Source organism: Rhipicephalus microplus, chromosome 6 (genome assembly GCF_043290135.1).
Source record: "Rhipicephalus microplus isolate Deutch F79 chromosome 6, USDA_Rmic, whole genome shotgun sequence".
Taxonomy (NCBI): domain Eukaryota; kingdom Metazoa; phylum Arthropoda; class Arachnida; order Ixodida; family Ixodidae; genus Rhipicephalus; species Rhipicephalus microplus.
In genome coordinates, this window is record NC_134705.1 from 199130523 (window position 1) to 199156588 (window position 26066).

The window sequence follows — 26066 nt, forward strand, 5'->3', positions numbered from 1 at the left end:
TTGAGCTAGTCGGAATGTGTCCGACCCTACTTTGAAAAAGAAAATGTAGGGACATGTGCCACAGAAATTGGGTAAATCCCACTCCTACTGGTCCACTAAAACCTAGAAGGCAGGGGTGCAGCCAGGCAATGGCACTACAAGCCGTGCCCCCCTCCCCCCCCCCCCCGATTGTTTTTGCCGTCATGCATACATTCGGCCCCCACTTTGGATCAAAGAAGTGCCCCCCCCCCCCACCCCAACCCCTGGAAAAAAAGTTCTGCATAAAACCCTGCTTTAAGCAACCAGATTAGTCAAGAATAATCCAGTTTTGCTGTTTCAAGGATTCAAGGTTTTGCGGTTTCAATGCAAGCTTCGCCGATTCTTTTGTTCCCTCCCCCGAGAAGGATAAAAAACCAGGCGCAGTGTAGTATAACCTTACTGCCATTTCTTCCCCCCCCTCTCTCTCTCTCTCTCTCTATTTGATCACAGGGTATATTGTTATGTCCCTTTCGTTCTGTAAGTTGAATTGTTCGCATGCAGCGCACAAGTCATCGGAACATCCATGGTGTATCAGACGAGATCATTATTTCCGTGTACGGGTAAACAGTTTCACTTAAACGGACCCTGAAACAGTTTTGACGATTTTGTAGAAACACATTGGGCCGGTATATAGACCAAGCTCCATGCAAGGGTCATTTACAAACCAATTTGAGCTGTCTGCGTAAACTGTGCACTTTATTGCAACGCTTTAAAACTGCGAATCGCCACTGATCGCTGCTACTCGGCCAAGCGCGTTTTTCAACCACCCATTCACAGAGTGACATGCTCTGGCCACATGACGTCACCTTGGCTACTGACCTGATTGGCTGTGGAACGCATGACGCAGGGCCCCGTGACGGTGGAGCTTATCCCCAAGAGCTCGAAGGAAGAGTAGAGGTAGTTGATGGTGAAAGGCGTAGCGGAGGAGAAGGGGGGGTTTCGATGGAATTAAGAAGCCTATGATTTGATTCAGTAGTGGTCTTATCAAACACAGAACGTGAAAAAAAAAAAACTTTACAGGGACCCTTCATTGACACTTCGGAAAATCTTTAACGAGACCGGTCATCGCGTGAATGGAGGTTGAAAATTTTGAATTCAGCAGCAGCAAACATCAACTTACCGGTTTTCTTCAGCACCCGCCCAAGAAGAGCCGAAGGTGAAAGCCATGCGGTGTGGCTATATATTACCGTGTACTTTATATCACAGAATGCCACTTTATGCATATAGTTTTAGTGATGCGAACTCCGAAGGAGCTAAGCGAACGTGTAGTTCAGCGCAAAGAGACGCGAGGCGCGCGGGTCCATCACGTGACATTTTTGTGCGATCCTTCGGCTTTTCACCACGTATAAACTTTTCTTCACTAGCTGTTTATCACTTAATACTCAAAATATATATTAAAAAAAACTTTGTATGGGTCAGTTAGGACTCGCACAAAGTATTTTACAGAGAAGGTATAGGTGTAACTGCCCTTGAATTAACGGTTTAAACATTCAATTCAGTCCACGTACCTGGCCTTTAACATAACGAGACACGGCGCCGACCAAAGCATAAAATTTAAAGGGCCCTTAAACACCCTCTAAAATACAGAAAAAGAAAAGCTGAAAAGAAGGGTGGGCTTTTTTCTCCTGCACTTCTCGCCTTTCCGGCGCCGTGACGCCAGAAGGATCCCTCAACTGACATCATTGGGGCACATACTGTCTCATTTGGGCCATTACAAGGAATAACGGTAGTGCATTTTATCCAACCCTGCTATGCTAAACAGTCCCCACCCCCCCACCTCCAATTTTTTTTTTCAGGTGATTTCACTTCATTTTGCGAGTTCCGAATGCGCCAGCGGATATAACAGCAAGCAGCCGACAAACACAAAATCCTGATACGCTCGGCGCTTAGCAGTGATATTGATGCGCGTGTTTCTTATTTCACTTCTGCTGTATTCGGTTATCGCCTACAAAGTCCGTAAGCAATACTCAGAGCAGACCACTACGTTCGTACATGCCGTACTGCTGTCAGTGTTTCGGCGTACAGAAACTGTTCCAGAGGTGACATCTAAGTTTACGTATACAGATTTCGTATATACAGCGCGTGCAGCGAGTTTTCGCGCGTGTGGCAAGTGCGCGGACCTCCAAAATGGCGACGCTATAGCGATCCTAGCGGATGACGTCAAGTGCATACACCCTATCCTCTCTATCGCTGCAGACGAACACGAATTCGTGTTAAAGCGAATAAGTACCGCCTTCTTCGCCGAATACTCTTGCAACATGGCGACATCTCTTCACGGGTTACCTATTGTTTTCAAAACACTTCCGCCCTCACATGGGTCTAATATGGCCGTAGAGAAGACGAAGTCGGTTAAGAAGGCAAAAGACGACGAGGAACGTGTATTTGCATAACTAATGTTAACGTCTTTTTGGATCTTGCTTGAGATGCTTGCACAGGCACACGGGAACATTTCAAGATCGATATGTTCCAACTAGGCCGAATTGCAGTTTTGCTTTTTTTTTGGAGTGTCTCGACGCTCGCATTTTTGGTCTTCCCCAGATTCCAGACTCCCTGTTAAGGAAAACCGTTGAGTTTATGATATAATCCAATCAAGAAGTCGACCTTATCTCCGTCTCTAATGGGAGAATCTCACCAGAAGCGTAGGCAGAAACTTTTTTTTTTCGGGATGGGTAGGAAACGGGATACCGTTTTATTTGAAGTCGGGGCCGGGCAGGCAGATGTCGTAGAGGAGAAAGGAAGCAACAAAAGGGAGAAGGCAGGGAGGCTAACCAGAAAGACATCCGGTTGGCTACCCTACACTGGGGGATTAGGGAAGGAGTCAAGAAGGATGAGAAAGAGGGAAGAGAAGGAAAAGAAAACAAGGAGAGACTGACAGTAGATTTACTGCAGCGTGTAGAAGTTCACCGCACGTCAGAGGCATTCACACAAACCCGTCTTTCTCTAGAAACACAGCAGGGCTTTCACTGCCTTGTGGGCTGTCGAGGGGTGTGGACGCTGCTGTAATAGCACCTGAACAGAAAGAGGCCGATCATCCAGTCGCCGCATCGCGTTGGCAAGTACTTGTCTGTCTGAGGCAAATCGAGGACAGTGGTTGAGAAGCGTATAATATGTTGGGTGGCTCGCTGGTGAGACATTTGGAAATCAACTGTGCTAGAGACGGGGCAACCGAATATAAGAAGCAGGACGAACGGAGACTATATCAACTTATTTATTAAAAACAAATCTGCCGTTCTGAAACAACGCGCCTGCGCAGTGACTGTCATGGCCACGTGACGAAAGTGCACTACCCCACCAAGACTACTATCTACATAAGAAAATTGCACTGTTTTCTGGAAAGATACGCCGATGTGTCGCTGACACAATTCGGCCATTTGACCAATATCCTTTGGCCATGAACGTCACTGTGCACGCGTATGGTTTTAGATGGGCAGATTTGTCTTTTGAATAAATCAGTAACGTAGCTTTCTGGGCGAGTTGTTCATATATAGTAATGGGAAGTTGAAACCAGATAAAATGAATAAATTGTATGGTCGCCCATTTGATGTCGTCACCGACCATCACGCACTATGCTGGTTGTCGTCATTGAAAGATCCCTCAGGCCGTCTCGCCCGGTGGGCACTTCGCCTGCAAGACTACGACATCCGCGTGCTGTACCGCAACGGAAGGCAACACGCTGACGCCGACGCCCTGTCACGCTCTCCCTTGCCTGACGACAATGCCCACAACTCAGCGTCTCACCTTGCCATTTCTTCCATTAGCATTCATACCATTGCTACTGAACAGCGCAAGGATCAATGGATCGCCTCACTGATAGACTTGCTGGCTGATCCATCCACTCCATCCACTCGCGCGTTGCGTCGTCAAGCCCACCATTTCGCCGTTCGCGACGACCTCCTCCACAGGCGCAATTACAACGGTGACGGCTGCCAGTGGCTACTAGTCATACCCCGCAGTATGCTCTCTGACATATGCGAGTTCTTTCATTCCGATCCGCAATGTGCGCACTCCGGGGTATCGAAGACTTACCACCGCATTCGCCAACGGTACTTTTGGCGCGGCATGTATACCGCTACGTGCAGAAATTCGTTCGCTCCTGCATATAGATTGTCAGCGCCGAAAAGCTTCAACGCACCTGTCACCGGTAGGTCTGCAACCTCTACCTTGCCCTGCCAGGCCCTTTGGGCGCGTTGGCATCGATTTGTATGAGCCACTTCCACTGACGTCGGCTGGTAACCGCTGGGCCATTGTCGCTGTGGACCACCTCACGCGATACGCCGAAACGGCCGCTCTCCCCGCGGCTACAGCGAGCGATGTGGCCTCCTTTCTGCTCCAACGATTCATTTTGCGACACGGTCCACCCCAGGAACTGCTCAGTGACCGAGGCCGCGTCTGCCTGTCTGAAGTCGTTGAAGCCATTCTTAAAGAGTGCAACGTTGTACACCGCAAAACTGCTGCTTACCACCCGCAGACGAATGGCCTCACCGAACGCTTCAACCGTACGCTCGGCGATATGCTCTCCAAGTACGTCGCCGCCGATCACAAAAATTGGGATTCCATTCTACCCTTCGTCACCTACGCATATAATACCGCCCCTCAGAGCACCACTGGCTTTTCACCTTTCTTTTTATTATATGGAAGGCACTCGTCGCACACCATCGACACGATACTTCCGTACAAGCCAGATCCGTCTGAGTGGGCGCCTATTTCTGCTACAGCCAAGCTTGCTGAAGAGTGTCGAGAGCTTGCAAAGACCTTTACTGCGCATGATCAAGAGCGGCAAAAAAGCACTCGCGCTGACGCCAGCACTACTGCGCCCACGTTCCTCCCTGGAGCGCTCGTCTGGCTCTCGATCCCTACCACTGCAACTGGCCTATCTTCAAAACTATTGCCCAAATACGAAGGCCCCTACCGTGTCGTCAAACGGATTTCCCCTGTCAACTACTTGATTGAACCAATCGAACCATCTTCGGACATGCGCCATCGAGGACGCGACATTGTTAACGTGGAGCGCCTCAAGGCCTACCATGACCCGCTCATTGTAACCACCTGTTAGGTAGCCAGGCGGCTCCCTTTTCGTACCCGGGGTAGTTGTGGCAAAGCCTTCGAACAGTGGGTCATCCTCTCCAGTGCCTTCTAGTGGGTCGCCCTTCTCATAAGAAGAAGAGCAGCTCGTGCAGAGAGTCGGTCCCCGCATTGACTGTCGCTGTCGTGGATCATCAACGAGTGTCCGCCAATAAACGTCTTCACAAAATCAGTTTATTTATTTATTTACATTACCCTCAGGGCCCATAAAGGCGTTACAGAGGGGGTGGGTAATATAACAAAAATGCAGCAATAACAGAACACAATAATACAACCAATTAATTAGAATACATGTTCAAACAATATTCAGTTATTAGAGGCTTAAGATATGATCGGTTAGTGCAGTCTTGAAGGATGACACGTCCTCAATGGAGGCGATGGAGGGGGGAAGTTGATAGACTGCGTCCCGTTTCTTTTAGAAAATTGAAATTGCTCCAGCCACAGTTCAAATAGAGTCCGACGTTTCGAGACCGACTCGGTCCCTTCCTCAGGGGGTGACTGTCTTGGTCATGGAAGTGTCGTCGCGTCGTGTTCTCTCACCACGGCTCCGGCTTTCCCTTTCCACCACGTTTCGGAGACCGTGAACGTACACCGAAGGCATTGATCCCAGCGAGCGGTTCACGTTGGCAGGCGTATGCTGAATGTGCCAAGACTCGAGCAAGAGCCTCTTTCCCAAATTCCGTTCTGTTTCAATAACAGAAGCGCCGTCTAAGTCAATTTTATGGTCGTGCTTCTCGCAGTGCTCCGCCAGAGCTCTACGTTGCACTTCCATCTTCCTGACGTCGTTCTTGTGTTGGCGCATTCTTTCCGGGAAACACTTGCTCTCGCCTATGTAGCAGGCTGGACACCCAGAACACGACACTTTGTAGACAACGCCCGGGTGTAGCTCCCTCGGAGGTCGGTCTTTCGGCCGCGGTAGCAAGCGAGCGAGCGTCGAAACAGGTTTATGGATTACCGTGACCCCGGCTTTTCCCAGGACTCTCGAGAGCTGTTCACTTATGCCGGGCACATATGGAATGGCGACGCGGTTGTTTGGCGCCTTCGTTTTTCTCGTGTGCGGTGGTGTGGCCAGGGCGGAAAGGGGGTCGGGCGGTGTGTCGCTTGCAGTTGTCTTTCCGCGGTGCGGTGGTTGTCGTCTCGACAAACGGCGTGACGCCCGGCGGATGAACGCTTCTGTGTAGCCATTCCCTCGTAGCTCGGCGACAATCCTCTTTTCTTCTTTCTTCCTCTCACCCTCCGACGTGCAGATTACTCGTGCACGTGAAAGGAGTGCCGAAACCACTGAAGCTTTGTGGGCAGTTGGATGACAGGACGTAAAATGCAAATACCTGCCGGTGTGAGTTGGCTTTCTATACACCGAAAAGGTCATGCGCTCGCCCTGTCGTTTGACTAAAACATCGAGAAACGGAAGCGCCCCGTCTCGCTCTCGTTCCACCGTGAACTGTATCGCTTGGTCGATGGAGTTTAGATGTTCGAGGAAGCTGTCTACTGCTGCCTTCTTTATTATGCAAAAACAGTCATCCACGTACCTCACAAATACTTTCGGCCTGTCAATAAAGGAGCCCAGTGCCGTCTCTTCTATGTGTTCCATTGTGAGGTTCGCAGCCGTAACGGAGATCGCCGCTCCCATCGCGGTCCCGCTGGCTTGTCTGTAGAAGCTCCCGTTGACGCTGAAATACGTCCCCTTGAGGCAGTATTCCAGTAGGCGACACAGTTCGTCGACGCCCAGGCAGGTTCTTTCATCCAAGAGCTCGTCTTGGTTCAACGCTGCTCGTGCGCTAGATACCGCTAGTGCTACGGGCACACTGGTGAACAGGGACACGACGTCGAACGAGACGAAGCACTCATCGCTGCTCACGGTCACATCTCTCATACGCTCCAAGAAGTGGCTGGCGTCGCGTATGTGGGTCGGTGTTTGCCCCACGAGCGGCGCGAGAGTCCGGTGGAGATACTTGGACAGCGCCCGGAGTGGAGATGTTGTAAAATCCACGATAGGACGGAGCGGAACTGTGGGCTTGTGGGTCTTGGGAAGCCCGTAAAATCCTGGTGCAGAGCCGTTCCGGCAGATGAGCTGGAGGTATGTGTTTCTCGCCTTCGGGTGCGCTTTAAAGATATCCGCCAGGAGCTTGTTCATTTCCCTTTGGACACTTGGTGTGGGGTCCTTCGTCAGCTTTTCGTAGGCCGGACTGTCCAGCAGGTCTCGCACTTTGTCGTTGTATGCCTCCCTGTCGAGCAGGACCATTGCGTTCCCTTTGTCGGCCGGGAGGATGACAACCTTATCATCATTTCGGAGCGCATGGATCGCCTTACACTCCTCTCTCGACAGGTTGTGCTCACGGCGCTTTCCTATTTTTGATAGTACGCCGATAGCCTTGAGACGCACGTTCTCCCGAATGCCGCTGTCGAGTCGCCTTATGCCTTCCTCCGTAGCCGCGATGATCTTCGGCAGTGACGGGCGTGTCGTGGTCGTGTTGAAGTTGTGTCCCTTTGCCAGCACGCTGTGCTCTGTCGGGGAGAGTTGTTTGGAGGACAGATTGACGACGAAATTCTCGTTGTCAGGACTGTAGTGGTGTTTTTCTCCTTGAAGCGTCGCAAGCTTACTATTGTGGGTCGCTTGTTGTTTCTGCGCAGTTGTTGCAGCCACATTTCGTGCGAACTCCTCCAGTGACGGAAAGATGTCGGGCAGTCGATGTTGAAGTTGCCGCCGTAGAAAGAACAGGTCTAATTCCTTCTTCTTGATGACGCTGTGGCACTCATGGATTCGGGCGTTTAGTAGCCGCCGTTCAGCTTGTGCGATGATCTTGTTGCCCTCCGCCGTGTGCACCAGGCGCTTGAGCTGAAGGCTTCGTGGTATCACGTTCCTCTCCCGACAGGTCCTCGTGAAGTCGAGATGGTTGCGGTAGGTCGTGACGCCGCGTGCCACGTTCACGTACCGCTTTGCGAGGAGCGCTGCTTCCTGACCGAAGTCACTGCGTAATGACTTAAACGTAAACATTTTGACAGCAATCTGTCTGGCTGGGTAGAAAAGTTTAGAAAATTGAAATTGCTCCAGCCACAGTTCAAATAGAGTCCGACGTTTCGAGACCGACTCGGTCCCTTCCTCAGGGGGTGACTGTCTTGGTCATGGAAGTGTCGTCGCGTCGTGTTCTCTCACCACGGCTCCGGCTTTCCCTTTCCACCACGTTTCGGAGACCGTGAACGTACACCGAAGGCATTGATCCCAGCGAGCGGTTCACGTTGGCAGGCGTATGCTGAATGTGCCAAGACTCGAGCAAGAGCCTCTTTCCCAAATTCCGTTCTGTTTCAATAACAGAAGCGCCGTCTAAGTCAATTTTATGGTCGTGCTTCTCGCAGTGCTCCGCCAGAGCGCTACGTTGCACTTCCATCTTCCTGACGTCGTTCTTGTGTTGGCGCATTCTTTCCGGGAAACACTTGCTCTCGCCTATGTAGCAGGCTGGACACCCAGAACACTTGGAGCGTATGGAACACTTGGAACTTCTTGGAGCGTATGAGAGATGTGACCGTGAGCAGCGATGAGTGCTTCGTCTCGTTCGACGTCGTGTCCCTGTTCACCAGTGTGCCCGTAGCACTAGCGGTATCTAGCGCACGAGCAGCGTTGAACCAAGACGAGCTCTTGGATGAAAGAACCTGCCTGGGCGTCGACGAACTGTGTCGCCTACTGGAATACTGCCTCAAGGGGACGTATTTCAGCGTCAACGGGAGCTTCTACAGACAAGCCAGCGGGACCGCGATGGGAGCGGCGATCTCCGTTACGGCTGCGAACCTCACAATGGAACACATATAGAAGAGACGGCACTGGGCTCCTTTATTGACAGGCCGAAAGTATTTGTGAGGTACGTGGATGACTGTTTTTGCATAATAAAGAAGGCAGCAGTAGACAGCTTCCTCGAACATCTAAACTCCATCGACCAAGCGATACAGTTCACGGTGGAACGAGAGCGAGACGGGGCGCTTCCGTTTCTCGATGTTTTAGTCAAACGACAGGGCGAGCGCATGACCTTTTCGGTGTATAGAAAGCCAACTCACACCGGCAGGTATTTGCATTTTACGTCCTGTCATCCAACTGCCCACAAAGCTTCAGTGGTTTCGGCACTCCTTTCACGTGCACGAGTAATCTGCACGTCGGAGGGTGAGAGGAAGAAAGAAGAAAAGAGGATTGTCGCCGAGCTACGAGGGAATGGCTACACAGAAGCGTTCATCCGCCGGGCGTCACGCCGTTTGTCGAGACGACAACCACCGCACCGCGGAAAGACACCTGCAAGCGACACACCGCCCGACCCCCTTTCCGCCCTGGCCACACCACCGCACACGAGAAAAACGAAGGCGCCAAACAACCGCGTCGCCATTCCATATGTGCCCGGCATAAGTGAACAGCTCTCGAGAGTCCTGGGAAAAGCCGGGGTCACGGTAATCCATAAACCTGTTTCGACGCTCGCTCGCTTGCTACCGCGGCCGAAAGACCGACCTCCGAGGGAGCTACACCCGGGCGTTGTCTACAAAGTGTCGTGTTCTGGGTGTCCAGCCTGCTACATAGGCGAGAGCAAGTGTTTCCCGGAAAGAATGCGCCAACACAAGAACGACGTCAGGAAGATGGAAGTGCAACGTAGCGCTCTGGTGGAGCACTGCGAGAAGCACGACCATAAAATTGACTTAGACGGCGCTTCTGTTATTGAAACAGAACGGAATTTGGGAAAGAGGCTCTTGCTCGAGTCTTGGCACATTCAGCATACGCCTGCCAACGTGAACCGCTCGCTGGGATCAATGCCTTCGGTGTACGTTCACGGTCTCCGAAACGTGGTGGAAAGGGAAAGCCGGAGCCGTGGTGAGAGAACACGACGCGACGACACTTCCATGACCAAGACAGTCACCCCCTGAGGAAGGGACCGAGTCGGTCTCGAAACGTCGGACTCTATTTGAACTGTGGCTGGAGCAATTTCAATTTTCTAAACTTTTCTACCCAGCCAGACAGATTGCTGTCAAAATGTTTACGTCCCGTTTCTTCTATTCTGTTGTCCCGTCTCCAGCACAGTTGAAGTCTTCCAGATGTGGCTGAGTGTTATTTTTTGCTGTGTCGAAATAAATTACGAGGTGGAGGGGGGTCACGGGCCCGGTGTGACACTCCCTGGCTACGCCACTGAAGTCGTGCACCGCCTCAGCACCAGCCCAGGAAAGAGGGAAGTGGTGGGCGCGGCTCGTCTGGCGGGCCACGGGCAGGAGAACACGAGACACAACCCGGCTTCACGCAGCACAGTGAAGGCATCGCACATTCTTGAAAACTGGCCTTGCAGTTGTCTTCGGTAGCGGCGCCGACGCCAATGCTAGCTCCGTGGCCGGCTCACAAAGGCACCGTGGAGCGTGCAAAAGGTGCTTGATAAGGGACTCCGAGCGCCCGGTGCATCTTGTTTTCTAGCAGGTTGGACAAAGCAGAGATCAATTCTTCCGAGCAGCAGTGACTGCAAGGAGCTCACCCCGAGGCCATAAAACCGTCAACCTCAGTTGGCTGTTGGTCCAAGAAGCTTGACGAGGAGCACCGACTGCTTTGACGAATGGTTCAGAACACGACTGCCGTGTTGTCGCCGCATCCGATGCAGTTCGGGGATCGTCGATCCGCAAGAAAGCAAGGCGCAGACGCTGCCAAGCCATTCCCAGCGTTCAAGCGGCGCCAAGCCGCGGAAGACAACCACAACAAGGGGCGACTAAAAGCGCGACAAAGATGGCCATATTCCAGTCACTTCCGCCTGTACTACTGGAACTGCTTTTGGCTAAAAGCGCGACAAAGATGGCCATATTCCATTTACTTCCGCCTGTACTACTGGAACTGCTTTTGGCTAAAAGCGCGACAAAGATGGCCATATTCCAGTCACTTCCGCCTGTACTACGGGAACTGCTTTTGGAAGTGCTGCCGCTATGAGAAATAAACGTGCGCGATGTCACATTGAAACAGAGAAATCGCTGTTTCAAGAAGTGATGCCGCCCGGAAAAAGGTGTCAAGAAGTGATGCCACCTGAAAAAAAAAATAGGTGTACTCTGGCCTTGGAGAAACGAGACTTTTGTCGGCAGAGAGGCTGGCAGCACTGCCTCCGCTAATCTGCTGTCACATGCACGCTTGGTCACATCAGCCATTCTATGCTTCAGGGAAAACCATCGCCGCCATTGTCACCGACTGGCTTTGCTTGTTTTGGCACGTACAAAAAAAAGCACTTCTTTTCTTGGGCACCTGCCTCAGCCCATTTCCGAAAAAAAGCGAAACAAATTAACAAGATACCCGCGTTGGACATAGCATCGCGATACAGTGATACATCGTAAAGTATTTCACTACCGATATATACATACATGTTCCGAATGTATATCGATGCAACAATACTCCCAAGTATCTCTGATTTGCTATCGCGATAATTATCTGCTTTGCGAGTCGTATATACTGAACGCCTGACACGAGTCCTGAAGACCTCACTGCACTTTGCTGCGCTGCGTGACTACTTCACTGCATCGCTCAAAACTGTGCCGCTTCACTGCACTACACTAAAAGGGTGAGGCAAAGGAAAAATATAAAGGGTGAAAAATAAAGAAAGCTCTGAGGTTTAACTCTGGTGAACCTGATTATAACGATGAAAGGTATGTTTGGTTTGCTTTTGCAAAGACTCTATGCACGCAGTGTTTTATTATACGTGGTACTTCCATGGTAAGACGCTCAGCGTGACGCCACGCCTGCCACAGCCACGATCCGGCGGCGCAGTGTGATTGCGACGCAACAAATGGCCTCGTTGGATCGAGAACGTCCCAGGGTTCTCCCAATTTGTGCAGCGGAGTGACTTACAAACTGCACGCGTTCTTCGGGCACACCGACAACTCTGTGTGGTGTCGCAAAAGCCGGTCGAAAAGCAATCGGACGCAAACGTTCGCACTTAAAGGGGCTCTGCAACACTTTTTGAGCGTGGTCAGAAAACGCTGCCGATTAGTATAGTCGGGGTTTCCGAGAACGCGTGAACCAAATTATTACGGCGCAGCGCGTGGCCTGGAATTTCCAATAAATTCTCAAAGTCACCGGGATTCGCCTCATATTTTCCCGGCAAATGACGTCACATACTCAAAAATGAGGGCGTCACACGCCAAGCACTAGCCATTGGCTGATTAAAGCTTGGCGCACTCGGTCGTTACTGGGACGCCACGGGAGGCCTCGACTTGTCCACGTGTGGGCGCATGATTTAGCTAAAAAGCTGCGCCTTCGACAACAGAGAGAGAGAGAGAGAGAAAGTGCTCAAGGTCAAGTGGAGCGCGTGACGTATTTTCTTCGCCCGTGTCATTTCGCCGTGCTTAGCTTCCATCGCTTTCGTCAGGACGAGAGAAATCTCGTATACTGGACGAATTCTAAAGCTACTTGCAGTTGTGAATTCGTGAGGCAACAGGCTTGTTTAGAGAATCCTACTTTCAAAAAAAAAAAAACTGCAGGGCCCCTTTAATAGCGGAGCTCTTAAAGCTTTCGTTGCGTCGGGTAGTGCGAAAACTCAATATCGTCACCCTGAACCTGTACGCGTTCGCTTCGTCCTCTTTAACTCTGGCTTCGCACCCGCAATATTATCCGGCATGGAAAGCAAAAGAAAATTGGCAGCATATCCACGGAGTGAATGATGGAGAGTGGGGCGAAGCATTCCTTTGTCCATTAGTTCTTGCTTCCGTCCGTCCATGCGTCTGTCTGTGTGACCGTCCATGCGTCCATCGCCCATCCGTGCGTGCGTCTGTTCGTGCACCCGTCCCTGCGTTCGTCCATGCATCCACCCCTGCGTCCGTTCATGCGTCCATCTATGCATCTGTCTGTGTGTCCGTTTGTCCATCTATTCAACACTCCAAGTACCACCATCTCGCATCTTTTCATCATATATTCCCCATATAGAAGCACCGCCATCCAGCGGACATTCGAAGGACTAAGAGAGGTGGCACACGCACACCTTCTTACGGCTTGCGCTTTGTGTCAACTTCCCACCTTTAACCACCTCGATTTCATGGTATATACTAGTTCACTGTATTCATGGCATGCACTGCGGCCCAACGCTCGCTAAACCTTTCTAAAACTAAGGAGGTTACACCCAGCTAGTATAACGTAGCAACCCTTTCTTGTCAGATAGTGCTCAATGTGCATGCCAATGGCTGCTAATGGGGATTGCAGCGTGCGCGTTAACTAAAAGCCGAATGCTCCTGTCTCTCATTCCCCATTAGCAGCCATTGGCATGTACATTGAGCACTATTTTTTATTGTTCAACAACGCACAGAAGAAAGCTCTCACTGGCACCACCTTGGAGGTCAAAATGTTATACTCGTTACATACTACAACGGCTATAGTTATACGAGGGACAAACGGGTGCCGCTATAAGGAGCTTATGACGGACGAGTCTGTTACGTGATAAATTATACCACGTAAAATCACGTAAAGACTGGTCACGGTACTGAACTCGCGTGCCATCAAGTAACATAATCGTGTTACGTGATGTTTACGTGTTACGCCTATAATCTCGTAACACGTTAGTCACGTAAAATATATTATTTGACGCAGTTTAAGCGGTGCAGAATCACTCTGTTCATCTTTTGTTGCCTCTTAAGTTGGTAAACAACGCATTCACAAAAGAGGATACGAGACAGGGCATGCACTTTGTCCCATGTCCTACGAATGTGTTGTTTGGTGCCTTAAAATGCAATTGTGAACCCAGCTTGCCCTACAATAAGTGCTATGTTTTATCCTAGCATAATGCCATCGTACAGCAGGCGTAATAAAAATGAAAGCAATTCCTAATATCCCATTACAGGCAGTTCACCAGAAGCAAACTCGCATTTCATATAATAAAAAAAAAACTTGCCCCGCCACGGTGGTCTAGTGGCTAATGTATACTCGGCTGCTGACACGCAGGTCGCGGGATCGAATCCCGGCTTTGGCGGCTGCATTTTCGATGGAGGCGGAAATGTTGTACATATAGGCCCGTGTATTCAGATTTGGGTGCACGTTAAAGAACCCCAGGTGGTCGAAATTTCCGGAGCTCTCCACTACGGCGTCTCTCATAATCATATGGTGGTTTTGGGACGTTAAACCCCACAAATAAACAATCAATTTTTCATAAAATTTACTACCATAATGCCTCCCTTCAATTGTTTTTTATTCGCTACCGCCGTTCACACCTGCTCGTAGAGATTCCTGCCATAAATTGAACGTCTCCTTTTGTAACACTGACACACGCTAGCATTATTTTTTTTTTGCGGCAAAACCTGTGTCGAATGCAATAACCAATCGTCATCAATACTACGTGATCCAATTGTTTTCGAAAAAATGTTTCGTGAACCTGGACTACTGCTGCCAAGTTGTTACTTTTTTTGTGTGTGGGCACGGCCCTACATCTCCCATCAAACATACCCAACAGCAGAGCGATACGAAAATAATGACAAAGAACGGCGGTTCTAAAGCTTTCTGACCTTGTTTCATCGTCTGCCCAGCGATTCTTAAATCACTTTTGCCGCATTACTCTGGTGTATTGCGCAAAAGCGTACAAATGTTGGAAAACGATTGGCTGACGCGGGTCACCACACACTTGGCTCAATATTGCACTTGCACGCACGGGCAACATATATGTCATCATCATCGTCATCATCATCAGCCTGACTACGTCCACTGCAGGACAAAGGCCTCTCCCATGTTCCGCCAGTTAACCCGGTCCTGTGCTTGCTGCTTCCAATTTATACCCGCAAACTTCTTAATCTCATCTGCCCACCTAACTTTCTGTCTCCCCCTAACCCGCTTCCCTTCTCTGGGAATCCAGTCAGTTACCCTTAATGACCAGCGGTTATCCTGTCTACGCGCTACATGCCCTGCCCATGTCCATTTCTTCTTCTTGATTTCAGCTATGATATCCTTAACCCCCGTTTGTTCCCTAATCCACTCTGCTCTCTTCTTGTCTCTTAAGGTTACACCTACCATTTTTCTTTCCATTGCTCGCTGCGTCGTCCTCAATTTAAGCTGAACCCTCTTTGTAAGTCTCCAGGTTTCTGCTCCGTAGCTAAGTACCGGCAAGATACAGCTGTTATATACCTTCCTCTTGAGGGATAGTGGCAATCTACCTGTCATAATTTGAGAGTGCTTGCCGAATGTGCTCCACCCCATTCTTATTCTTCTAGTTACTTCAATCTCGTGGTTCGGCTCTGCGGTTATTACCTGCCCTAAGTAGACATAGTCTTTTACAGCTTCAAGTGCACTATTATTTATCTCGAAGCGCTGCTCTTTGCCGAGGTTGTTGTACATTACTTTCGTTTTCTGCAGATTAATTTTAAGACCCACTTTTCTGCTCTCCTTGTCTAACTCCGTAATCATGAGTTGCAATTCGTCCCCCGAGTTACTCAGCAATGCAATGTCATCGGCGAAGCGCAGGTTACTAAGGTATTCTCCATTGACTCTTATCCCTAACTGTTCCCATTCTAGGCTTCTGAAAACCTCCTGTAAGCACGCGGTAAACAGCATTGGGGAAATTGTGTCCCCCTGCCTTACACCCTTCTTGATTGGTATTCTGTTGCTACATACATATATGTACTTACGGATATAAGTGTGATCCCTCACGTCTAAAATTTCGCTGGCAAGTATTTGGAGCTGCTTGTGGCGTTGCCGCGGTCCTGGGAAACAATAATCGAAAACATTCTAATGTTCTGGGCTAATTTAGCTTATATTTGGGTGATACGAATTTCGAATGATGCGAATGTTTTCGGCGATCCCGTGTGATTTGTATCACCGAAGTATTGTTCACTCATTTGGCACGTGCGTACAGTGACTTACGCAATATTTTTTGGGGGAAATCTCTGCTGCTTTTGAACGCCGGGTCTTCTGGCTCTGTCAAGATGTCGGAGAAGTCTTGACAGAGCCTTCGACCTCACGCTGTTCGAAATAGACTCGAGTTGAATTACCAAACCGCGTATTTCTCAAAAAAGCTTATGAACTGAGCGCTCCTGCATACGCACACTGCACGAAGCCAAAGAGACCGAGGGACGAAGCGCGCAACCGACTGCGAGGAGACTAATTTTAGAGTGCTACCCTTTGCGGGTGTCGCCAAAACGATCTCGAGCGAAAACGAGCAGATATTCGGCTAGCACGGTGTCGGGAAACAGGAAGGGGGTGGCGTCACGCTGGGCTACGCAGGCGAGGATGCGAACGTCGGCGAAGTCGTCGGCAAAGGCGTGCCTCGCCGTTCACGCTCCGCGGATTTGCCACCAGACGAGCGGATCGGTTTCGCAATGCAGCGTCGTCCTCGCGTCCGCTGCAGTTGCGTGCAGCGTTAGGGAAGCTGGCGCAGTATCATCCACGCTCTCATCGCTGTGACGTTTTGGGTGTAAGACGTTTTCGGTTTCATTACAGCCACAAAGGCGTGCGCAGGCATATCCGTTAAGAGTGTGGGGATGTGATGGGGGCAGTATACATTCCCTCCCCCCTCTCCACACTCTCAACCCTTTCCCGCTGAGGCTCTGACACTCAGAACTTCTAAGACGAGACATTGAAGGGTAGGGTGTAGGGGTGTCTTGGCCTTTCTTGCGAGCATGTGATTATAGCAAAACCCATCTTTGACTGCTGTGGCATGTCGCCATCATTTAGAAATGATAAGGGATTTAGCTCCTAATTAACATGTTTCCTTACTTTCACCAGTATATGCGTGCGCAATGAATGTTTCAGTTTTCGTTTGTATGGTTCTTTCGGGGGCTTTTCTGTCAGTTGTTTTTGTAAGTTATTTTTTGTAAGTTACCTTGTATGTTTTTTTCTTTGTTCCAGTTAAGCATGCGCGTTCCCCTGTTGTATACGTTTTCTTGTTTGTGTATGATGTTTGGTAGTACTTTATCTGTGAGAGAGGAAGACGTAAGATTGCTGTCATTTGAGTTGATATATATTGATGTATGTTCCCAAATAAACGTGGTTCGAAGTTTGCGCTCATGTTACGTCTCTTCCTTTTGTCTCCGTATTTTTTTCCGCTAAGAATTCGAAGTTATGCATCGTTACCAGCCCACCCAACTCGCCGCACACATTCGAAATAAAAAAAAAGAATCAACAACATTTAGGGATCCTTCTTGCTTTCAACTCGTGAATAGCGAGGGCGAGCAGGCTCACCTATATGGTCGGTTTCTCAATGGTTAGTGTGATTGCTTTCGCAATTAATATACCCATTTGGTCACCTTTCTGACTGCAGGGCCTTGAAAATCCCACAGTATACGCCATACGCTTGGCTTTCTTGGTTCAGGAAGGATGCGCTTTCCCTGCTCACCTCGCTGCCTGAAGGCCACTGACGAATTTACGTGCAGGCTAACGTTGACAACCTCGCCTGAGTTTGATAATATTGCTTTGGAACTGGGCCATGCATATGGCCCAGCGGTAAAATATACTGGGAGTGATACGCAACACTTCCACTAAATATGGTTTATTGAACGTATACATGAGCTATATAGTGAATGGTCGTGCAGTTCACCGAGCACAGTTCGCTATGGCTCGAGCAAGGGCTGCACGCTGTATAGATGCTGCTGACCATGCACCACTGTATTTTAAGGTTAGATTAGGCTTATGTATGGGCCAGTTGGTTGATAGTTTATCTTTTGAAGAGTTGTACGAGGTCCCGGAGTAAGAATGTACACGTATATACTCAAGATTGCACCCGTCCTATAGTATACGCATGTGTGTATGTGCCTTTTTTTTTAATTTAATTTATGTAAGGAGTGCTTCGTGCCAATGCGAGACGCCGGCTACTCCTCTGCACTTGCAAAACAGTCGTCATAACATCGTCATCATCATCATCATCATCATCATCATTATCATCAGCCTGACTACGTCCACTGCAGGACAAAGGCCTCTCCCATGTTCCGCCAGTTAACTCGGTCCTGTGCTCGCTGCTGCCAATTTATACCCGCAAACTTCTTAATCTCATCTGCCCACCTCCTTCTGTCTCCCCCTAACCCGCTTGCCTTCTCTGAAATCCAGTGAGTTACCCTTAATGACCAGCAGTTGTCCTGTGTATGCGCGCTACATGCCCAGCCCATGTCCATTTCCTCTTCTTGATTTCAGCTATGATATCCTTAACCCCCGTTTGTTCCCTAATCCACTCTGCTCTCTTCTTGTCTCTTAAGGTTACACCTACCATTTCTTTCTTTCCATTGCTCGCTGCGTCGTCCTCAATTTGAGCTGAACCATCTTTGTAAGTTTCCAGGTTTCTGCTTAGTAGCTAAGTACCAGCAAGATGCAGCTGTTATATACCTTTCTCTTGGGGGATAGTGGCAATCTACCTGTCATAATTTGAGAGTGCTAGCGAAATGTGCTCCACCCCATTATTATTCCTCTAGTTACTTCAGTCTCGTGGTTCGGCTCCGCGGTTATTACCTGCCCTAAGTAGACAGTCTTTTACAAATTGAAGTGCAATATTACCTATTTCAAAGCGCTGCTCTCTTCCGAGGTCGTTGTACATTACTTTCGTTTTCTACAGATTAATTTTAAGACCCCCCTTTCTGGTCTCCTTGTCTAACTCCGTAAACATGAGTTGCAATTCCTCCCCCGAGTTACTCAGCAATGCAATGTCATCGGCGAAGCGCAGGTTAGTAAGGTACTCTCCATTAACTCTTACCCCAAACTGTTCCCATTCTAGGCCTCTGAAAACCTCCTGTCATCACATATTAAAGGACAAACACAAGGCTATATAAGGGCACATAGTACAATACCCATGCACTGAGTCCAAGATTTTTTTTACTTTGTGCGTGTTTCCTGCACTGCTCTTGAATAGTGTATGATTAGCTTGGTGTTACTTCATGAGTATCCTCATTAAATTATCGTGAGTATCGTCGTTAAGCTCCATAAGAGATACAAGATGAAGGTGGTACAGGCTTACGCGTTTACATCCAGCCATGATGACGCTTCAGTTGAAAGCTTCTATATAAAGACGTGGAATCGGCAATGAGTAAGGTAAAAACACAGTATACTATAATGATGTGAGACTTCAGTGCCAAGGTATAGGGAAGAAGCAGGCTATAGACCAGGCAGTAGGAGACTACGGCATCGGTACTTTCTATATATATATATATATATATATATATATATATATATATATATATATATATATATATATATATATATATATATATATATAGTGTTGATTGATTGCTCCTTTAATCCTGGCGCAACCCACCATGGGGGATCGGCCATATCCCTCCCAACTTGTCACTCCTTCTCTCTCTTCAACTTTTTCTTCTGACGCCTTACGCAAGCTACTGTTGGTCGTATATAGGCACTGTATCAGAAAGCAAATCACAATTTCATCATCATCCGACTCACCGAAATTTTCGAAAAGCAATGAATGCAGCTTTGTACCTCGTCAACACTATCGGCATTCCAGAAGCTTGCGTTCACGTGCTCCGCTCTCCCAGTGCTACTTAAAAAAAGAAAACGAAAAAAACCAAAAAGAAAGCTTCTTCCCGCGAACTCAAGACAGACCACAAGAAAGCAACTCGGCACGTTCCACAGAAACGAATCGCATTACGGAATGCGGAATGCGACGGAATGCGCGTCGCTTTCGCCTTCACCGCGCCGCAAGCTTTCCGAGCGGCGATGGTGAAAGAGCGCCGCGCGGAGGCGTGGTCGTTATTAGACGTCAATCACGGAAGGCTTTCACTTCCTTCGAAGCACAGTTACCGAGAGACATCAGACGAGTGCTCCCTGTCGTATTCGTTTACAGCTGATTGAAGCCATAGTTCGAGCGATTTATCTTGCGCCGTTACCACGACTGGGATCATCAGAATCGAGATAGGACAGCACCAGAACTGCGAATGCGCAAGGAACGAGAATACGGGACATGCGCTCGTCTTCTTGTCCTGTGAATTCATCCTGTAGCTCTCTGTCCTGCCACAATCGTGAACCCCAACCGACTTGCCCACCGATCCGTAATCTTTCCTTCCTGTTTCGCCAAACCTTCTTCGACGGTGCTTCCCACAAAACCTGGCAAACAAAAATGGATTCCTCGTTGGTTCGTATAACCGAAAGACAAAAAGAACGGCCTTCGTGCCCGCCCAGTTCGCGTCAAACGACAGGGCAGAACAGGTGCGCGCTTAAAGAAGAAAAAAAAAAAAGCTCCAGTCGCTCACGTTTCGGAGCGAAGACACCTCTGGAGGGATGTCTTGCGGAGAGAACGTCATTCCGCAAAAAAAGAACAGATTTAGGAGACACCGCCCAGCGGGTGGGCGGGTCCTACGCCGGGGGCGGAGCTTCGAGCGTCGCCTCTCCGCGCACCGCTTCATCTTCTTCCTCGCTTGATCGGCAACCGCCAAGGCATCGTCTCAGCCCGGCCGGAACAGGGGCGCCTCCAACTACGCAGGCAAGGAAAGCCAGGATCGTCGGCCATGGGTGAGCACCTCGCGTCGACCCTGGGAAACTGCGATGCACTGCAGTGCACGCGTCATGCGATGAATGCCGCCTCCACAATGGACCGCGGGCGAAGACGCGCTATACCACGCAGGCAACTGTAGTGAGACACAGCTGGGCTTTAACGCTCCGCGCCATTTACTCCGCGGCCTAGAGTACACGAAATGTGTGTGTGGGTACACGTGAGTCATGTGATCGCGCATGTGATGATGTTCGCGAATCACACTTCAAGCGTTGTGGTCGTTAAGACGGTCGGAGCACGAAGCACTCCATTATACGGTGAGCGAACGAAACGTTCATGATGCATGACGTCAGCTTCGACGTCGATATAGTCGTCGGGTTCACTCGCCTGAAATTTAAAACTTTGTTTTCTTTATAGAAGACGTTGCGGTGGTGACATATGCCACGTGCGCGATTAGCCTGACAGACCCATGGTCGGCATTTTCTCCGTCCGCGCAATATGTGTCTCGCCGTGCATCGCTCAAACGGATTTTACGCAGAAAAAGGAATTGACATGCATGCAGAATTGCGAATCGTCCGCGAATTTTCTGAAAACACAATCTCTTCGCAGCAATATAATTGGGAGTATACATTCATTTAGCCACCTATTTCTTTCTTTCTGTGGATATAGACAACTCATTGGTGTGGTGTTGATGGTGTACGTGTTTATACTTATGAATCTCACGCTAGTTCAAAGCATTTACTGGCTGACACATATCTTTTTGTTGCAAGGCGTTTGATCCTTTGCTTAGGATTCGCCGAAATGTACGAAGCAACGATCAGAGCATGATACGGATAAAAAGAAGAAATTGAAGAAAAACAGAAGCGCTATCCCTCTCGACTTATACATTGTTGAGTGCCACTTAAGAGGCAGCAATGTATATGTTGTCACGTTTCTTCATTCTGTTCGTGTTTGTTTTCCGGCTGCTTTATACTCTAGCGTGCATACAATTGCATATGTATACTATGCGCAGCGCACATACATCTGAACTAGTTATACGCACGGCGATAAGAAAATTTATGCCTTGGTGCTTCGCGGTTCTTGGTAGTATACCACTGACGTCACAGCAGGTAAAGCGGTACGTTGATGTCAATCTTCGCTCAGGCACTAATGATAATGAAAAACTTCTTTGACAAGCGAAGTGGAACGGCTTATGCTATAGCGTCCCCCTCAGTGACACAGGCTGACACTGGCAATGTATTAATCGTGCAACTTTGCTAATCATCGTGCATATTTCCGTGTCAGTGCATTCCACAACATTGTTCATGTGATTAGCCCTGAGTTAACCGAGAACGTTGCCGAGTTTATGCTAGTTATTCCGAAGGCTGATAATAGTAAACATAGTTTGGCGCGTATGGATTGTTGGGATAGCACAGTTGATGCAAATGACGTGACGTCACAGCGATAGAAAGATGGAACGTGAAAGACGGCAAGACGAGCGCTAATCAAATTTTAATCATAATATAATAATAAATAATTGTTGGGGTTCAACGTTCCAAAACCACCATGATTATGAGAGACGCCGAAGGGTTCCGGAGATTTCAACCACCAGATGTTTTTTTTTTTTAACGTGCACCTAAATCTAAGCACACAATCATCAAGCATTTTTCGCATCCATCCGAATTAATGCAGCTGCCACGGCCGGCATTCGATCCCACGACCTGCGGGTCAGCAGCCGAGTGTATACCCTCATAGACCACCGTGAAGGGTTTGAATTTTACTCGACAGCAAGGCGTTCATGCTGAAATGAATATTTACAGGTCTGCATAAACACTTGGCTCGCTGAAGTAAAAGTTAATTAACAGTTATCACATGTCCTACCGTCTTTTCAGTGGCATGACGTCATTTATATCATAGAGGGTACATGGTGTAGTGCCGAATATTTTACTGCATGCAGCGTTCTCGGGAAGACAACGAGTCGAATATTGCCTTTCGTAAGCTTTTCGAACAGTGAATCCATCCCCTCACGCATATAAGGAAGCTTCGAATTCCTCACAGTGAGATTTACGGCAACGTGTGATGCATTCTTTAGCAATATCATTCATCGTCGACTGTATATCGTTATTCAGGCATGCATGTAATGGTTCACACAGCCGATCGGACTCAATAGCTTAATAACTTGATTGTTGTGCACGTTTTAGCTCAGAAAGAAAGCCAGTTGAGACAGTCGGCAAGTAGTAATTAGCCAATAATAGTCAATTCATTTAATTCCAGTGCTTTATTTATCTGTTTGCAAAAAGCATGTTTCAGCTCCACCATTACGTTAAACCAGGGGAGGAACAAATCGTGAGGCGTGATTCCCCACAGCAGAAGCTTTATACTCTTTACTGCTTTGGTCGCCCCGGACCACTAACGCCCCGTATCATTTTGCAGATATATGTCTCGATAAGGGGTGTTTCCAATAGATGACTTTACCGTATACAGATTCATGTTTGTGTCACTGGTGTACGTTAAACAAGAAACTTCATCATAACATGTGGGGTTTAACATCCCAAACACGTCATGATTATGAGAGAGGCCGTAGTGGAGGGCTCCGGAAATTTCGAGCACATGGGTTTCTTAACGTGCACTCAAATCTGAGCCCAAAGCATTTTCGCCTCCACCGAAAATAGATGAGAAACTTGACCGCCTCACTGAATTTCTTCGGCGATTGTGACATCGATGCTAAACATAATGCTTTAGGCTGAAACGACTAACCTTTAACTCATAATATGCATAATTCGGACTGGTGACGATGAGTGGGACTTACCCAATTTTCGACGCGCATATCTGTTAATACGGCAAGCCGAGACCCTATATATATATATATATATATATATATATATATATATATATATATATATATATATATATATATATATACATATATATATATATATACATATATATATATATATATATATATATATATATATATATATATATATATATATATATATATATATATATATATATATATATATATATATATATATATATATGTGTGTGTGTGTGTGTGTGTGTGTGTGTGTGTGTGTGTGTGTGTGTGTGTGTGTGTGTGTGTGTGTGTGTGTGTGTGTGTGTGTGTGTGTGCATGCGCGCGCGCGCGTGTGTGTGCTTGTACTCACATCGAATGTATCGCTCAGCGAGGACAGCTCGAAGAGCGAAAACAGTGCACATATACATAACTGAAATGTTGTAAAAAGTAGCTAGTATTTTCTTAGTACCGCATGAAAAGGTATGTATATATAACTGTTATGAACGTATATATATAGTCGAGAATTCGATCAAAGTTCGTCTTGTCTGGTAGCACGTGTTATATACTTCATGGAAATCACGGTCACTTTCCAAATCACAAATAGCAGCTTGGACATTTTCAAAACATGATGCAGACTCCGCTATGTCGAATTCTTTCTTTTTTTTACTTCTTCAGTGTCCGTAATTCTCATTACGTGCAATATAACTGTTACGCTTAAAAGTATAACAGAGAAGCAAAATAAACTACATCAGAGTAAAAAAAAAATCATGAAGTTATAGGCCCTAATATGTAGTCACAAGAAACAGACTTCAACGTTTGAAATAATTACAGAAATATCATGGCAGAAGACCAGCAAACCGTAAGAAAAATGAAGATTTGTTTCAAAAGTGTATAAAAAAGGAAGCTGTCGTTCTTCAATTATCTGGAATAAACATTATTATTTGTACAAGCAAATTAGATATAAAATAAAAACAGGTCGAGGTGCCTTAAAATTTATATCTGACTCTAAATCTACAGTCTATAAATATATCAATAAACACATATACTAGCTAACTATACCTTCGCACTGAGTGAAATTTCAGTGACTATATACAAGGTGGAAATTATTGCCTCTGCCGAGCATGCTTATATCATAATATACACGTAACTTCTCGCCAATTACATCTTTTATGGTCTTAATCAAATCTGAATTGCTGTTCCCGTGCATCATACAGCGGTCAGTTTAAGAAAGTATACGTGGGTATATGATTCGAAAATTTAAAAAAATTCCTCGAGCACTTGTGAGGCCATATGCCTCATCACGTGGCGCCGATGGCGTAGCCAGGGGGTGGCGAACCAGGCCCGTGGCCACACCACTTCGACATTTTTTTGGCCATGGCACCATTTCGAAAAAATGCGCCCCCCTCCCCATCCTTCGGAAAAAATTTCTGCCTATACGGCCCCTGTAAAGATTTTTGCGACCCTGCAAATACCGATGTGTTTGGACTAATACGTGAAAGTGACACTAACTGCACAGTTCACGACAAATATTGCAAGGTTATTCAGAACCTATCTCTAAACAACTCTTAAATAGGCCATGTCGCCCAATTATCGATCATAATCTGCGTTATGAGGCGTATATATATATATAGTCCTTGTGCGTTCACAAATAAGATGGCGATATTTTTTAGTGAATTGACGCATGCGTGTGGGAGGTACAGGCTACTCAACAATCAGCCCCATGCATACTATCAATCAGGTATTAGAGAAATGCTCAGAATATAGTCTTCATAGATTACGAGAAGGCGTTTAATTCAGTAGAAATATCAGCAGTCATGCAGACAATGCGTAATCAGGGCGTCGATGAAGTATATATAAACATCCTGGGACAAATTTGCAGGGGATCAACTGCTACCATAGTGCTTCATAAAGAAAGCAACAGAATACCAATCAAGAAGGGTGTAAGGCAGGGAATACAATCTCCCCAATGCTATTTACCGCATGCTTACAGGAGGTTTTCAGAGGCCTATAGAATGGGAACAGTTAGGGATAAGAGTTAATGGAGAGTACCTTAGTAACCTGCGCTTCGCCGATGACATTGCATTGCTGAGTAACTCAGGGGACGAATTGCAACTCATGATTACGGAGTTACACAGGGAGAGCAGAAAGGTGGGTCTTAAAATTAATCTGCAGAAAACGAAAGTAATGTACACCAACCTCGGAAAGGAACAGCGCTTCGAGATAGGTAATAGTGCACTTGAAGTTGTGAAAGACTATGTCTACTTAGGGCAGGTAATCACCGCGGAGCCGAAGCACGAGATTGAAGTAACTAGAAGAATAAGAATGGGGTGGAGCACATTCGGCAAGCACTCTCAAATTATGACAGGTCGGTGATGTCCCGTGCAGGGAATTTCCACTTTTTCGGAGAATTTTCGCCGGTCATTTTGAGCCAAAGGGAAAAAAGGAATCTTTTTGATATTGCAGGGAATTTCAGGAATGGTTATATTCCCCAATGAAGACCAATTTATTGCAGTCACAGTGCACCTTCGGCTTGTGCAATCGGTTCTGGCACATGCAGCATGCAAGTAATAGCGCTTGGGATTAGTCTGATATTTATTTAAAAACATATTCTAGAGTACTGCTGGTGTGGACTCTGAGAGCACTTTTTGCGATGTAGTAATTACAGCACATGAATTGAGAAAACCATGCTTTTGTTGTGCAGGAGCACAAGCACAAGCCTTGATTTCAATAGTCAAAAACACGTCACGCACATAACTTTGATTGTGCGTGTGTGCTTTTGTGTGTGGAGATGCACTCGCATA

At 47.7% G+C, this 26066-nt stretch overlaps 2 protein-coding genes across 3 annotated transcripts in view; one reads left to right on the forward strand and one right to left on the reverse strand.

Annotated features, from left to right (window-relative positions):
• The window catches only part of LOC142766123 (uncharacterized), a 12218-nt gene extending 4123 nt beyond the window's left edge, over window positions 1-8095 (reverse strand). Inside the window, exon 1 of the mRNA XM_075867972.1 lies at window positions 7025-8095. Coding sequence (XP_075724087.1) covers window positions 7025-8095 — 1071 coding nt within the window. The remainder of the gene's footprint in view (window positions 1-7024) is intronic.
• Window positions 8096-20429: 12334 nt separating this feature from the next.
• The window catches only part of LOC142765800 (paired box protein Pax-1-like), a 33775-nt gene continuing 28138 nt past the window's right edge, over window positions 20430-26066 (forward strand). The window contains exon 1 of one of the 2 annotated variants that reach the window (XM_075867539.1): window positions 20430-20509. In XM_075867539.1, the coding sequence (XP_075723654.1) occupies window positions 20506-20509 (4 nt within the window). In that variant the 5' untranslated portion in view covers window positions 20430-20505. The remainder of the gene's footprint in view (window positions 20510-26066) is intronic. The other variant, XM_075867538.1, reaches the window with a different exon arrangement.